Source organism: Oryza glaberrima, chromosome 4 (assembly GCF_000147395.1).
Source record: "Oryza glaberrima chromosome 4, OglaRS2, whole genome shotgun sequence".
In the NCBI taxonomy this organism is placed as follows: domain Eukaryota; kingdom Viridiplantae; phylum Streptophyta; class Magnoliopsida; order Poales; family Poaceae; genus Oryza; species Oryza glaberrima.
The window spans coordinates 22163810-22178166 of NC_068329.1; the positions used below are offsets into that span (position 1 = coordinate 22163810).

Below are 14357 nucleotides of genomic sequence, written 5' to 3' on the forward strand. Positions count from 1 at the left end.
AGAAAAATAAGCAAATGGGCTAGGCTAATAGTGAGTGCTATTCACAAAACCTATCTTAGAGAGCCAATCGTGATTTCTACTATGTTTCAGTTTCCAAAATACAAAAATGGTCACACGAAATTGCATGCTTGATTGCTTTATTCTTTTACATCTTCTGAATTTGCCCTACTTTTTCTAGAATTATCTATGATTTACCTGAATTTTTGAAACTTTTTCTCACTTTTCAGGTTTCCCAAGAATAGTGTTTGTCCCCCTGAGTTTGAATTTTTGAATTCAATTTTTTTTAATATGAATTTTGTCAGGGTTATGGATACCACATACCTAATAGTAGTTGACTAAATCTCGGCAGGACCCACCACATACCATGTCTTATACGGAAACAACCTTCGGATATAGGAGGAGTTCCGCATAAGGAAGGATGAATAGAGTTCTACATGGAAACGACAAGAACTACTCAGATTGTATCCATATTGGTTTTCCTAGTTCTACTTGTACAAGGGGACACCTATGGGTATAAATACAAGGCCCCATAGGAGGAGAGGGGACACGAAACAATAGATCAAGACATAAGATCAACATACAAGCCAACATACGCCAAAACAAGACGCCGGATATCGACTTCAGAGATAAGCATGGCTAGTCCCCTACAGCGTCTACGAATACTGTCAGGAGAGACATAGCGATGTATTTGATCTCGCTGGATGCGGATTCTAGGAGGAAGGCTACCCTGTTGTGGACTATGAGTTAGCACTTCAGACCACCATGTCAACAACAGTTAGATAGGCTACCCCAAATATTGTACTAGTGTGATTATGATGAATAAGAGCAACGACCGGCTTCGGCCAACAGGAGTAGGCTTATTACCTGACAATTCAGGGGCTCGAACCTGTATAAAAATCCTCGTCCCCATATCTTTTATTACAATCTCGCATATATCATAATACCAACGATCCCCGTACTATGTAAATACCGGAATCGCGACATCAAACGTCGACAAATTTCATCTAGTTTTCACATTTACCATGTGCTATATGTGTTATCCTAGGGTGGCCGTAGGGTTTCAATTATCAAAGCACAAGGTCACTGATAAGTCCGATTTTCCCGTTTATCGCTACCCCCGATAAAATCTCCTATCGGCCAAAAATTTCGGGTTTTTTTTTGAATTTTCTGGACATAGCGTCAATAACTACTACAAAGTTGCTTTGATTAATTCGTTATGACCTGTAGGTTTTAATCAATAGGTTTTGTGTTCGATTCAAGCAAAGATATGAATTTCTTCTCTCTCTTTTTTCACTTCCATTTGCTTGCGTTGTGTGTGCTATAAAAATGTTGATATTATCTCATTTATAAAGTATATATTAATTTTTTATACAAAATGGTTTGGATATAATCTGTATGATTTCCTAACAACTTTTGTTCAATTTCTTTTCAAATTTTATCCAATTTTTTTTCTATCGCCGTTAGAATTCCGATAAATCTGATAATCCCATTTATCGCTACCCTTCGATATTTTTTTAGCTATCGATAATTAAAACTAACTGTGGAAACTACTAGCTTTTTATTTTTTAAAAAAAGGAAACAAACTGGCCTTTTCTAAGATACAACAAATAATTTGGTTAGCCCCACCTAACCATTATCCACATCACCACCCAAATAGTCCATCATGGCACGCATTAAGCCCATCCACAACCAAGATATCATGCAGTAACTAGGTTTACAACCACGCAAGACCTTCTTCGTTTAGTCAACAAGAGAGGGATTAGAGGGATTGTGAAAAATTAATTCCACATCTCAATAGGTGTGGAATTATTCTCCTCCAAATCCTCCTCGATCCCCTTGTGGGTGGATTAACTGAACAAGGTCTAAATGATAGCCAATCTAATTAGTTGTAGTCACAGTCAAAGACTTAGTGCAATAGGTGGTGTTGTCAAGCTAAATGGTCTTATGGGCGAGAGGGTATAGATGCATAGTACTCCATCTATCCTAAAGTCTTTATCCAATTTCATTTTTTGTTTTTTTTTTCAAATGAGATATGCTTATCTGTAGTCTTCATACATCTAAAACTTAAATAAAAGGGCTGTCTTTTCATTTTACAATGCTAAATTAAATTTTTGATCGAAACTAGAGCGACCATCTTAATATTCATTGGTTGCATGCAAACATATAATTTCTTGATTTTGTTATATGAGGGATGAATTAATCCCTCCTTAGGTTGTGTTCTTCTCTCAACTTTCCCAACCTCTTCTCTCTTGTTTTCCGCGCACACTTCCCAAATTGCATTTTTTTCGAAGATTTTCTATAGGGAAGTTTGTCAGGGTTACGGATAAGGTATACCCTTTATCCTTGGATGTATGTTGTATACTGATACGGTATACCCACGCGTATACGGATAGTTTCCGTATATGTTAAGGAAATCTATCACGTGATAGAGACGGTATCTACGGATGGAAGGAGTTCTACTCGGACAAGACTGGGTCTTTACCATATCGTGAGGGGTCTGATATCTCCGAGTCTTACTTGGAGATCAACTGACCCGCGGTATATAAGGGACCCCCTGGGCGGGACCTAAGGCATCAAATATCACTGCCAACACACCCACCACAGCCTACGGAGCTAGAGCGTGCAGGAGCCAAGTCGCCGGGAAATATAGTCGGACCAACTCGACTGCGGTCTTGTCGGTATCATCGAGTTCTGCTATTCCCTTTGTAATCTGTGGTTTCCATCATATAATGCCATACCAACTGAATTAGGGCTATTACCTACCAAGGGACCTGAACCAGTATAATCCTTGTCTTTTGTTTGCTTGATATCGTACTACGTAGATCCTCGTACCAACGGACCCCAATACCCTCTATATCCGGTCTACGGGTATCCCCCGTCGACAAAGTTGTTTTAAAAAAATTATATTAATCCATTTGTCAAGATTTTTTTTAACTAATACTTAATCAATTATGTGCTAATATTTTGCTTTGTTTTCCGTGGTGGTGTTTGGATCCACGGATTAAACTATCACATCGGATGTTTTGACATTAATTTGGAGTATTAAACATAGGCTACTTATAAAACTAATTACATAAATGAGAGCTAATTCACATGACAAATTTTTTAAGCCTAATTAATCTATAATTAGCACATCTTTATAGCATCACATAGGCTAATAATAGATTAATTAGGCTCAATAGATTCGTCTCGCGAATTAGTCCAGGGTTATGAAATGGGTTTTGTTAATAGTTTACGTTTAATAGTTTTTATTAGTGTCAAACATCCGATGTGACAGGAATATTTGGGAGACTTCCTCATTGCAAGGCTGTTAACAGTCATATATTTGAGTTGAATTAATTTAGTCGCTCTGAAACGAGCTTAAAGAACATACGAGTATTTTTCCCTTTGCAAAAAACCCTTTTTAACCTTTGTATGTGGCTGTGTTTTTGAAATGTACACAACATGCAACTTTTTGACAAAAGGATTTGCTAATCAAATCCCTCTCTCCCACACAACGCACTCCGAAGTCCAAGGAAGAATACTCCCCATCAAAGCTGTAATTGCAAAGCCAGCAATCTCACGCTGTCACAAAATCAGCTAAACTTGATGCCTATCGCACAATGCCAAACCCAAAAAATAAAAATATCAAATTTTGGATTGCCTCGAGCCCCTGCATTTTGTGCGGATCAATGCATCGGCCTGTAGTAGCTGTAGGTGCCGTAGAAGGTCTGCGTCATGGTGAGCAGCAGCAACAAGACACCGGCGACCACCGAGACGATCGCCCATGGGTTGCTGAAGTAGTTGTGCTTGAGGCTGGCGATCCAGGTGCTCCACTTGTGGTCGTAGTACCTGTTCACCTGGTCCGAGAGCCCCGAGAGGTAGCTGTCGTTGATGTCGAACACCACCTCCTGGCACAGCCGGTTGAAGAGGTCGGCCACCTCGGCGTCGCTGCCCAGCCAGTGCTCGATGATGCCGCGGTCGTGGAGGTACTTGACGTCGTCGGCGGAGTTGATGAGGTTGTCCATGAAGATGGCGTAGGAGGTGATGTTGTTGCCGCCCGGGGTGGCGATGTCCATGTGGCATTGCTCGAACGCGATCAGGTTGAGGAAGAGGGACTTGGTGCCGTCGTGGATGAGGATGCGCGGGATCTGGAGCACGCCGTCGTGGAACCTGATGTCCCAGAAGCGGTCCGTGTTCCGCCGCCGGCACCGGATGCCGGCCTCCCGGAGCTCCGACACGCAGTGGACGAACTGCTGCCGCCGCTTGTCCGCCACGCGCCGGAGCCCCGACCACTTCTTGAGCCACAGCCGCGCGGGGGGCGGCGGGGTGGGCTGCAGCCCCGCGCGGAGGAGGCTGCGCCGGAACACGTCGAGGCAATGGAGCATCGGGCCGGACAGCGGGTCGAACTCGAACGCCGCCGCCGCCGGTGAGGCGCCGATGGAGGACTCCAGCTTGGACCGGTCCTTGCGGAGCAGCGGCTCGTCGGTCGGCATGAGCGGGTCGAAGAAGCGCACAGCGAGGCCGGCGACGGCGCCGGTCTGCTCCGGGTTGCCGAGCTGGAGGCCGAGCAGGAGGTCGAGCACGAACAGGGGTATCTGGTTCTCGAGCAGGATCATGTCGTTGCGGATGGCGTGCATCGCGCCGCGCATGGCGAAGATGGGGTCGTGCCGCGAGTACCCCAGGTCGTCGCCGAACCCCTTCCCGCCGTCCTGCGCGCCGCGGAAGAGCTCCAGCACGAAGGTCCCGTCCAGCACCAGGCACTCGACGAGCTCGTTCCCCTGCATACCGGCGACGCGGCCGTCGTAGCAGGCGCGCGCCCGCTCCTCCATCGGCCGCAGCGCGTCGAGGTAGGCGGTGACGTCGTGCCCCGTGCGCTTCAGGACGTGGTGCAGCGCGCGCCACTTGTGCCGCTCCATCTCCCGCAGCCGCCGCCGGCCGCGGTGGAGCGGGCCGATGGACACCACCTGCGGCATGTACGCGCGCTCGTCGCCGTCGCGGAGCGACTTGGGCACGCGGTACACGGACAGCCGCGCCCACGGGCACGCCGCCTCCTCGGCGCGCGCCTGCGCCAGCTTCCCGCGGATGGCCACCACCCATTCCGGGTCCTGCGGCTTCGGGCTGTGCGCCGGCGACTGCACCTGGACCTTCACCTCCCGCTCCCGCTCCTGGCGCGGCGGCAGCGCGTCGCCTCCCGCTCCGGCGGCCTCGCCGTTGGTGAGCAGCGGCAGGTTGCGGTTCAGCGCCTGCCACAGCGGCAGCGCGCCGGGCGGCGGCGCGGACTTGTTGAGGTTGGCATCGACGGTCTCCTTGAGCTTGACCGTGATCAGGTACCAGCTCAGGACGTCCTTGTTGAAGACGGCGACCATCGAGATGGAGGCTGGCAGTGGCAGGTGCAGCGGCTTCGCCGGCGGCGTGGGGCTCGCCGCAGTAGCGTCTCGTGGTTGCCAAGATCAGTGGCCCCGGGACAGAGAGAGCAAGCCAACTCGAGAGGGAGGCGAGGCAAGCAATGTACCTATGAATATCTTAGAACGATAATTTTATCAGCTGATGATGATTGATAGTGGAATTTTTGGGATTGCTTGCTTGTTGTAAAATATTGTGTGGTCTTTGACAAAATTAAATAAAGTTTCCTCTTGCGATCATGTGCAATTTTCAACGATGGACATTGCTGCCAGCCTGCGATGTGCGCTCATCAGCAACTTACGCTGCATTGCACGTACTCCATTCCGTCGAAGACTGATTGGCGACTGCACGATAATCTCACCGCTGTAATATAAAGAATATAGATACTTTGGATTTGTAATATAACGATGTATTCTATCTAATTAAAATCTTTTATATTTTAAGATGGATTGAGTATTTAACTACGACACGTATGATCGCTACTCCCTCCATTTCATAATATAAGACTTTTCAGCATTGCTCATATTTATATAGATGCTAATGGACTAGACACACATATATATTTAGATTCATTAACATTTATATGAATGTGATTAATACTAGAAAGACTTATTATGAAACAGAGGAAGTAGTTCGCTACCCGAACAATCTCAGAGTTTTTCTTTTCTGGAGAGGATCTAGACATGTAGTTCGATCCAGTGCACTGTAACCGCACACAAGCTAACATCGTAGAGGTACCTACCACAAGCGACTGACCAGCGATCTGAACCAGAAGATTACTCTACCCGAGCAAAGCGCCAACCAGAAGCCCAGAGGCAACCGATTCTCCTTACGCTTCGGGAATCGTGGACCAGCGAAAGCTGGCGAGGCAGTCCGGCACATGGCCGCATGCCCGCATACATTTATCCCCTTGATTCCCATAGCCGTTGGGTTGCCTCTCGGGGATCGGAAGTGACGAGCTAATGCGACGCCACGATAAACGCACATCCTCACTCACCCAGCGAAAGCCGGAACACCCAGCTGAAGCCTTCTGCCGGCATATTGTCACGCGCCCCACTGGCGAAAAATCACGCCGCCCGTGCTACGAAATGTACGCGTCGATGAAGATGGCCGCCAGGTCAGGTCAGGTCACGTCAGGCAGGTGCGGAAGCGGTGGGCCGATGGTGGCAGGCTGGGCCTGTTGGAGGCAGCCTGCGGGCAATTAATTGGAAGGCCTGCAGTAGCAGCATGGGCGCGTATTTAGAGCAAGTTAAATAGTATAACCCGCTACGGACTCCAAATTAACTATAACTAATTTAATAGCTTATTTATATAATAGTTAACTATAAAAATATATACTACTCCTATTAATATCCGGTCTCACATCTCATACACACATACGTCTTGAAATTTATACTGCAGCTGGCTATAAATCTGTAGCCCGCTTTCTTCTCTCTTCTCTTTTTTTTCTCGATACATGGTTATAGCTGACTTATAGCCTGCTATTGTCCCTGCTCGTATGCTCCGGGGCCGGGGGCAAAGGTGGATAAGCTCTTTCGGTGAGACGGTGACAATTATTGAAGTAACTGATCGTGATTGTGATCCCTTCATTGCATGATCAGGCAATAATTGAGCAGTAGTAATTTTTGCTGCACAATAGATTGGGCCTTCAAACAGGCCGATGGGCTTCAGTGCTTCACCAAGGGAATAAGTTCACTTAGTGACCCTTAAAAGTGATCAAAATCTAATCCGTGACCCTAAACCACAAAACCGGATATCTCGACCCCCAAACTCTTAAAACCGGTGCAATTTGACTCCTTCAGCGATTTTGGAGAGCGGTTTCACTGACGTGGCGCCTACGTGGCATCCCAGTCATCAAATAAATTAAAAAAATTAAGTGGGGCCCACATGTCAGTGACTCCCTCCTATATTCTCTCTTTCTTCTCGTTGGCATCAAATAAATTAAAAAAATTAAGTGGGGCCCACATGTCAGTGACTCCCTCCTATATTCTCTCTTTCTTCTTGTTGGCAGCGGCGGCGGGAGGATGAGGGGAGCGGCAGCGGCTGGCGGCACCGGGGCACAGCGGAACTAGGGGCGGCGGTCGGCGGCGTCGGCGTCTGGCGGTGGGGACGGCGTTCGGCAGCCGGGGGAAGGAGCCGTTGCCCAATCGACAAAGCCATCGGCTTCCTCCGCCTCATGCCACTTCCATCCGCTTCCTCCCATGGCGGCGGCATGATGCGGTCGGGAGAGGGGTGGTGAGCGGCGCAATGTCGCCGCGGGACGGCGCTAGACGCCGCAGCCTTCGCTTTGGCGCCCCGTCGCGGACAGCCAAGCCGCCGCTCCTCCTTGGGCCGGTGCCACTTCCATTCGCCTCCTCCCACAACGGCGGCGGGATACGGTCGAAGAATGGGGTGGGGAGTGGCGCGAGGGACGACGCTGGCCAAAGGAGTTGCTGCCGGGGGACGCAACGGCGACCACCACGACGTCGCCGTCCTCGCCTTTCGACCCGACCGCCGCGCTGCCGGGGAGCGGCTCCTGGTGTTCTTTGCGGCGTCCAGGTCGCGCACCCGCTTCTTTTGCTGCAGCCTCCCCTTGCCGCCCAGCGCAGCTCCGGTGCTCGCCGCCTGCCGCCGGCAGAAGGGGGAGAATGGATGAGAAAGGGAGAGAAAGAGAGAGAAAAGGGAGAGAAGAAGGGATTTATGTGGAGAATAGAAATGGAATCCATGGCGGCGGCTCCGGCTTGCTCCCGCCCGCCGCCATCCATGGCGACCGCCGGTGCCGGAAAGGAGAATAGAAAGGGGAAGAAGAAGGGGGAGAGAAAGAGAGAGAAGGGAGGAAGGAGGAAGAAGGAAGGTCAGAGGGAGGACTGACATGTGGGCCCCACATGTCAGTAGGCCCACATTTCTTTTTGTGTGAATGACTAATGGGTCCCACGCACATTTTTTTATTTCTAATGCCACCTAAGCGCCACGTCAACGCCACGTGGAAAGAAGACCGAGTCAATACTGCCACGTAGGCGCCACATCAGCGAAACCGCCCTCCAAAACCGCCCAGGGAGTCAAATTACACCGGTTTTACGAGTTTGGGGGTTAAGATATTCGGTTTTGTGGTTTAGGGTTACGAATTAGATTTCGATCACTTTTGAGGGTCATGAAGTGAACTTATTCCCTGAGCTAATGACAGAAGGGATGGGCCTCTTGAGTTATGTATGAAGAGGCATCATCTCAGGCATTGGTATCAATGCACTGCATCAACTTTCCTTCTCTTTTTCAGAATCCGAGGGAGCGATGCCTATCCAGATTTTGTTTGGATGGGAAATAGGAGGCTATCCAGATTTGTAATATTAGAATATGTTTGTTTCAACCAAAATAAGGGAGTACTAAGTCCATGGACATCATACTACTTCTTTGTTCATCCTCAAATAAAATGTTGCTACCTAGTATCTGATTGGAGTACTTCCTAGTACAAAGAATCTGAACAGGGAGTATCTAATCAAGTACTACGTATAGTAACATTTTAGGACAGATGAAGCAAATGATGAGCAGCAGTGCAGGTGATGAAGTGGTCAAGAGACTATCCTTCTCATCGCACCAGATGTCGTAGCATGCCACGCCTCTCATACCGCTACGGAACATGACGATGGGGGGCATCGCCGCACAACTAGAACACTCTGGGACTCTAAGTAAACATATTTAAGTATAAATAACGGGACCTCACGAGGAAGAAAAATACATCATATAAAGGTAGATACTATATAGAAAATATGTATCAGATTAAATAGTATGTGCATATAACAAACAAAATATTTGTCCCGTTAAATGGTGCACTCTTGTGAGGAAAAAAGATACATCATATCAAATGCTACATCCATATCAGGAACATAATATCTATCATATTAAATGGTGCAACCTTATATAGAGGAAGATATGTCTATCAGTTAAAGCTAAAAACTTTATTTTATCAATATTGTAGTATGCCCCCAATTTGCAATATAAGTTGTAAAAGTTTGAAATACCTAGAACATGTTCACAAAACACGACAATTATTTTGGAGCATTTAATGTTCACATGGTATATCTATCAATGATATTTCGCAGAAGAAATGTTTAAGGTTAATGGATAGATTCCTCCTATCCCCTTACATTTTACTTTCTCTTTGGAACTCTATCCAAGAGCACTGAAGCTCCAAAGAGCGTAGCCACAAAGAGAGATAGGAGGAGTCTATCTGTTACCCTTAAACATTTCTTTTGAGAAATATCATTGAGAGATATATAGTGTAAACATAAAGGCTTCAAAATAGCTGTTGTGTTGTTTGAACACGTACGAGTACTCCAAACATTTACAGCTTATGTTGCCAACTGGGATACTACAATGCTAACAAAATGAACTTCTAAAAGCTTTAATTGATGTACATATCTTTCCCTGTACAAGGTTGTGTCATTTAATATGTTAGATATTTTGTTCCTTGCATAGACATAGCATTTAATATGTACATCTTTTTTTCTTCCTTATAGAGGTGGACCAATTAATGTGACAGATATTTTGTTTCTATACCTTTTAATATGATACATATTTTCTTCCTTATATGGACGGGCCTATATAAAATACATTTTAGAATGAAAGAGTAGTAATTATCCCATCAATCAACTCTCATTTAAATTTCTTCATATCTCATACCCCAGTCATCCTTGAACCTTATCCGCCTCTCATTTAATGTTGTGTGCCAAAGTGTTTTGTTTTTGCCCTTATTCTCTATAATTATTTTATAAATGATTATTGTAGTCGGAGGGGGTATATTCTAGGATAAAATTTGAACTCTAAAAAAGAGATATTCCCTCTGTCCCAGAATATGAGGATTATATTTTTAACCTAAGTTAAACTATTTTAAGTTTGACTAAGTTTTACACTACACCCGTCTCAAAATATAACAGAATTTTCTCATATAATTACATGAGTCAAATCACTTATTCTTTGAAATGGGTATAGCACAGAAGAATATTAACATCTACCACACAATCTACAACATAAAAACAGTAAATTATAATGATATATTTTATAATGGGTCTAATGATGCTCATTTGATATTGTAAATATTATTTTGTTTTCATAAACTTAGTTAAACATAGTTTGACTTACAACAAACATAAGGTCCTTTGAGACAGAGGGAGTATATGATATAGTAGTACCGAATGTAAGAGCATCTCCACAAGTCCCATAAACATATTCTGTAAATTTAAATTTGGGGAATTAAGTCAAAACACATGTCTCCAACAAATACCCAAAAGAGCTCCCAAATTTTAAACACCTCTAATACCGGCGCCATCCTGAGCTAGATATGGGGCACCTCATAGAACTCCCAATCCCCGGCCACAATCACGCCAATTTTTTGCCGCTGGCATCATTTTTTGGCAATCGTGAGCGATCAACCTCGCAATGAAGTACAGGAGAAATATAATCGGCCAAAAATAGTTGAGGAGGGCCCACTAGCGATGAGATAATATATTTCAATGTTTTGAAACCTAAGCACTGACTCTGTTGGAGAAGTGGGTGATTTTCTTCTTGCATATTTTTGAGATGACCATAATCCAAGATTATCGGGAGTACAATTTTAAGCCATTGGCCTACTCTATACACACTTATCACAGTTAACAAGTATAATCCAAAATTAGCAGGAGTTTAATTTTGAGACTGGTATGCCTCTTATTATGGTTTACCATATTGCTCATCTAAATGTTTTTATCATACTGTTTTTGAGATTTAAAACTAGTATTTATCGGTTTGTCGAAAACCGAGCAAAAACCTGTGAAAACCAACAATTTATATACAGGAACCAGCTTAAACAACCCCGTTTCGGGAAGCCTAGTATGCAAACGTTTGCGGACACCGGGATCACACAAACGCGTTGACTTCCCATTTTCCGACTTCATGTTCTATGGGGTCGTTTCTATTTTTAGCGCAAACAAGATGAAGGCCTTTCCGCCCCTAGTTTTAGCTATTTGTGTCCCAACTTTCCCAACATAAACTTTCCTGTCAAAACTTTACCTACATAACCCTTCCTGGTATAAACTTTCTATCGAGAAACTTTCATTGTATAAACTACTTCCCGAAAATATTACCCATATAAACTTTTTTCCCAAAAACTTGCCCGTATAAACTTTCGTCCAAAAACTTTCCACATATAAACTTTCTCCACATAAACTATTTCCATATAATTTTCCATATAGAAACTTTTGTAGAGAGGAGATTACAAATGAATGAAAAAAAATTTCAAAATCATATGAAATTTTAATCAAATCTCAAAAAGTATATACTCAAATTCAAAGACCTTGAAATGAATCTTTCAATAAAATAACTTCTCAAAACCCTGAACTTAACCATGGCATGGAGCTCACCGGGGTGCAGTGGATTTTTTGCTGGAGAGGAACGGATTTCGTGCACACAACACCTTGCCAGAGGGAGGAAAAAGCACGTCGTCGTTGACAACCACAGCTGTGACAGGGCCACCTCGCCCTTCGCTTCATCTATGATGACGACCTCATCAGTGTGCGCTCCGTCCATCTCGCCAAGGTGAGAAGAGAGGGGAGGGGGGAACAGGGCTCTTACCGAAGAGGTGAGGAGGAATAGGGAGTATGCACACAACTTGATTTGTCGCGATAGTGGTGAAGGAAGTGTGAGAGGAACTCAAGCAGGGAGGAAAAAATTATGTGATAGAACAGATCTACTTCCTCCGTCCTTAAAAAGAGTCGATTCCTAGATCCCCAATGCAAATTTTGTATAAACGTGAAAAGACAAAAGTGTCCTCATTAACTATATCCATTTATCAACTATGCCGTTTCTATGCACATGTATGTATGTAAGAGACATCTGATGCATAATAAACAACGCCAAAAAAATTAAAAAAAATTCACTTGCTGGAAGAAAAGAAAACATCTACAATCTCTCCAATCTGAGGGAAAAAATGCTCTTAATTCCCCTGTAAGAACTACTACTGCAAACAACGGCAAAAATCAAGAATAAAGAAAAAAGAAAGACAAAAAAGAATAGAGAAAAAATACAACGGTATTTGCCTTTACCACTGTAGGCTTGTGCATCGAGAGTCAGGATTAGATCCACTGTAAATGAAAAGCATACAAAACGCAAGAGAAGAGAGATGGGGGCGGAGATAAGATTTGTGGTGTTGAAGCGTGAATGATAGGGAGAGAGGACAGAGTCATTGAATGCTTCTATTTTTTAAGCATTCTAGGTCGGTTTTTTATAGGACAAACTCTTCCTCGTACATTCGTGGTGAAAGTTCCCCCACCCCCCCACACTCCCCCCGTTTTCACAAACCGATGCCTAACATGCTTGCGTGCTAACATCGATAGTGCGAAGTTTTTGAATTTGAAACGAAGAGCTGGAATTCATGAGCAGAAGCATCAAGATTTCGCTGTACGAAAATATAAATGCAGAGACGCTTAGGGGGTGCTAAACAACAAAAACTGAACGAATGCACGCATCCCCACGCTGGGCTCACTCTTCCCCTGTTTCCGTGCCAAAGATGAGCATCCGAAGCAAAAGAGCGTAGCGCAAGAGGAAAGGAGTAGACAAAAACCGACAAGCTTCACGTTTCGGATTAATGGCACCGAGGCATTTTCCCAGCACTCAGGCATTCGACTGACGCCGACGGGGCCAACGGCATTTTCGCCTAGCAACAAGCACACACAGTGCTTGTTTACCCTACAGTGGCATTGTGGCAAGCGGCCAGCCGAAGCCATGTTCATGATAAGGGAGGGTGTTCCTGTCGACAAATTCGCACGGCAGAAACAACAGACGTTTTTCAGTTTTTCACATGCATATTCTGTAGATTGTAGATTTCCTTCTGGTTAAGCAAGGTTTGCAATTGCTCCCGTAGCCAGCTTAATACGAGAATGTTTGGGGAGCTTCTGGGAGAGAGAGCATCAAAAGCTTTCTCAAACAGTTTTATCCGTTCAGAAGTTATTCAGAAGTTAGGGGAAGTTAAGGCCGGAAAGGCTGATCGCGATCGATCGCCAGGGCCAACTGGTAGCGATCAGTGCCCCCCTCCCTCCACCTGGTTTTATTTTTTGGCACCGTATTACTTTCATATTTTAGTAAATTTATGCACATAAAGTTTATACATCTCAAGTTTACACATCTAAAGTTTAGAGACTAAAAGTTTATAAGTCAAAAGTTTATATATCCGATTCAAATTTGAATTTGAATTCAAATATTTTTTATATATAGTATTTCTATAGACCTAAAGTTTATAAGTCAAAAGTTTATATACCCATTTCAATTTGAATTTGAATTATATCTGATTTAAATTTTAATTTGAATTCAAATATTTTCTATATATAGTATTTCTATATACCTAAAGTTTATACACCTAAAGTTTACAGATCCAAAGTTTATAAGTCAAAAGTTTACAAACCCGATTCAAATTTGAATTTGAATTCAAATTTTTTATATATAATATTTCTTTACATAAATTTTTCTAACTTTTATTTTTTAAAAACAATTTTGTGATGTACTGTAGTAGGGAAGAGAAGAAGAGGAGGGGGGAGAAGAGGGACGTATAGGGGAGGGGGTGCGGGAGCGATCACCCGCGCATTAGCAGTCCCCAGTTAAGGCTTCTTCGGATTAGTAGAAGATCTTCATAGGATTAATTATTTTTGGAGGAATACTATCCAAAAAAAAATTCCCTTTCCTTTGGTGCTGGTTTCACAGGAAAAGTCCAGGAAAAAATCATCCATCACAAGCTCTTTTTTTTTTGCTTCCTACATGCAAGTCCTAGTAAGTTATGCAAGTCCTAGACAGTCAACTTACCGTGATCCGCATGCCCTCAACTTTTGTACTCCTTTGTTTTTCATTATTCTGTTTTACGCTTAAATTCCTTCTCTATTCCTATACTTTTCAGATCCTATGGTTTTCCTATCCTTTAATCCGAACGAGCCATTATAGTTACAAACTCTAGAAAATAAACTGAAGCTAGAAAC

At 44.2% G+C, this 14357-nt stretch overlaps 1 protein-coding gene across 1 annotated transcript; it reads right to left on the minus strand.

Moving 5' to 3' along the window:
- Positions 1-3632: 3632 nt before the first annotated feature.
- LOC127769682 (putative UPF0481 protein At3g02645) lies at positions 3633-5615 on the minus strand. Its single transcript, XM_052295298.1, has one exon. The coding sequence runs from the start codon at positions 5346-5348 to the stop codon at positions 3669-3671; it is 1680 nt and encodes a 559-aa protein (XP_052151258.1). The 5' UTR covers positions 5349-5615; the 3' UTR covers positions 3633-3668.
- Between the last annotated feature and the right edge of the window lie 8742 nt (positions 5616-14357).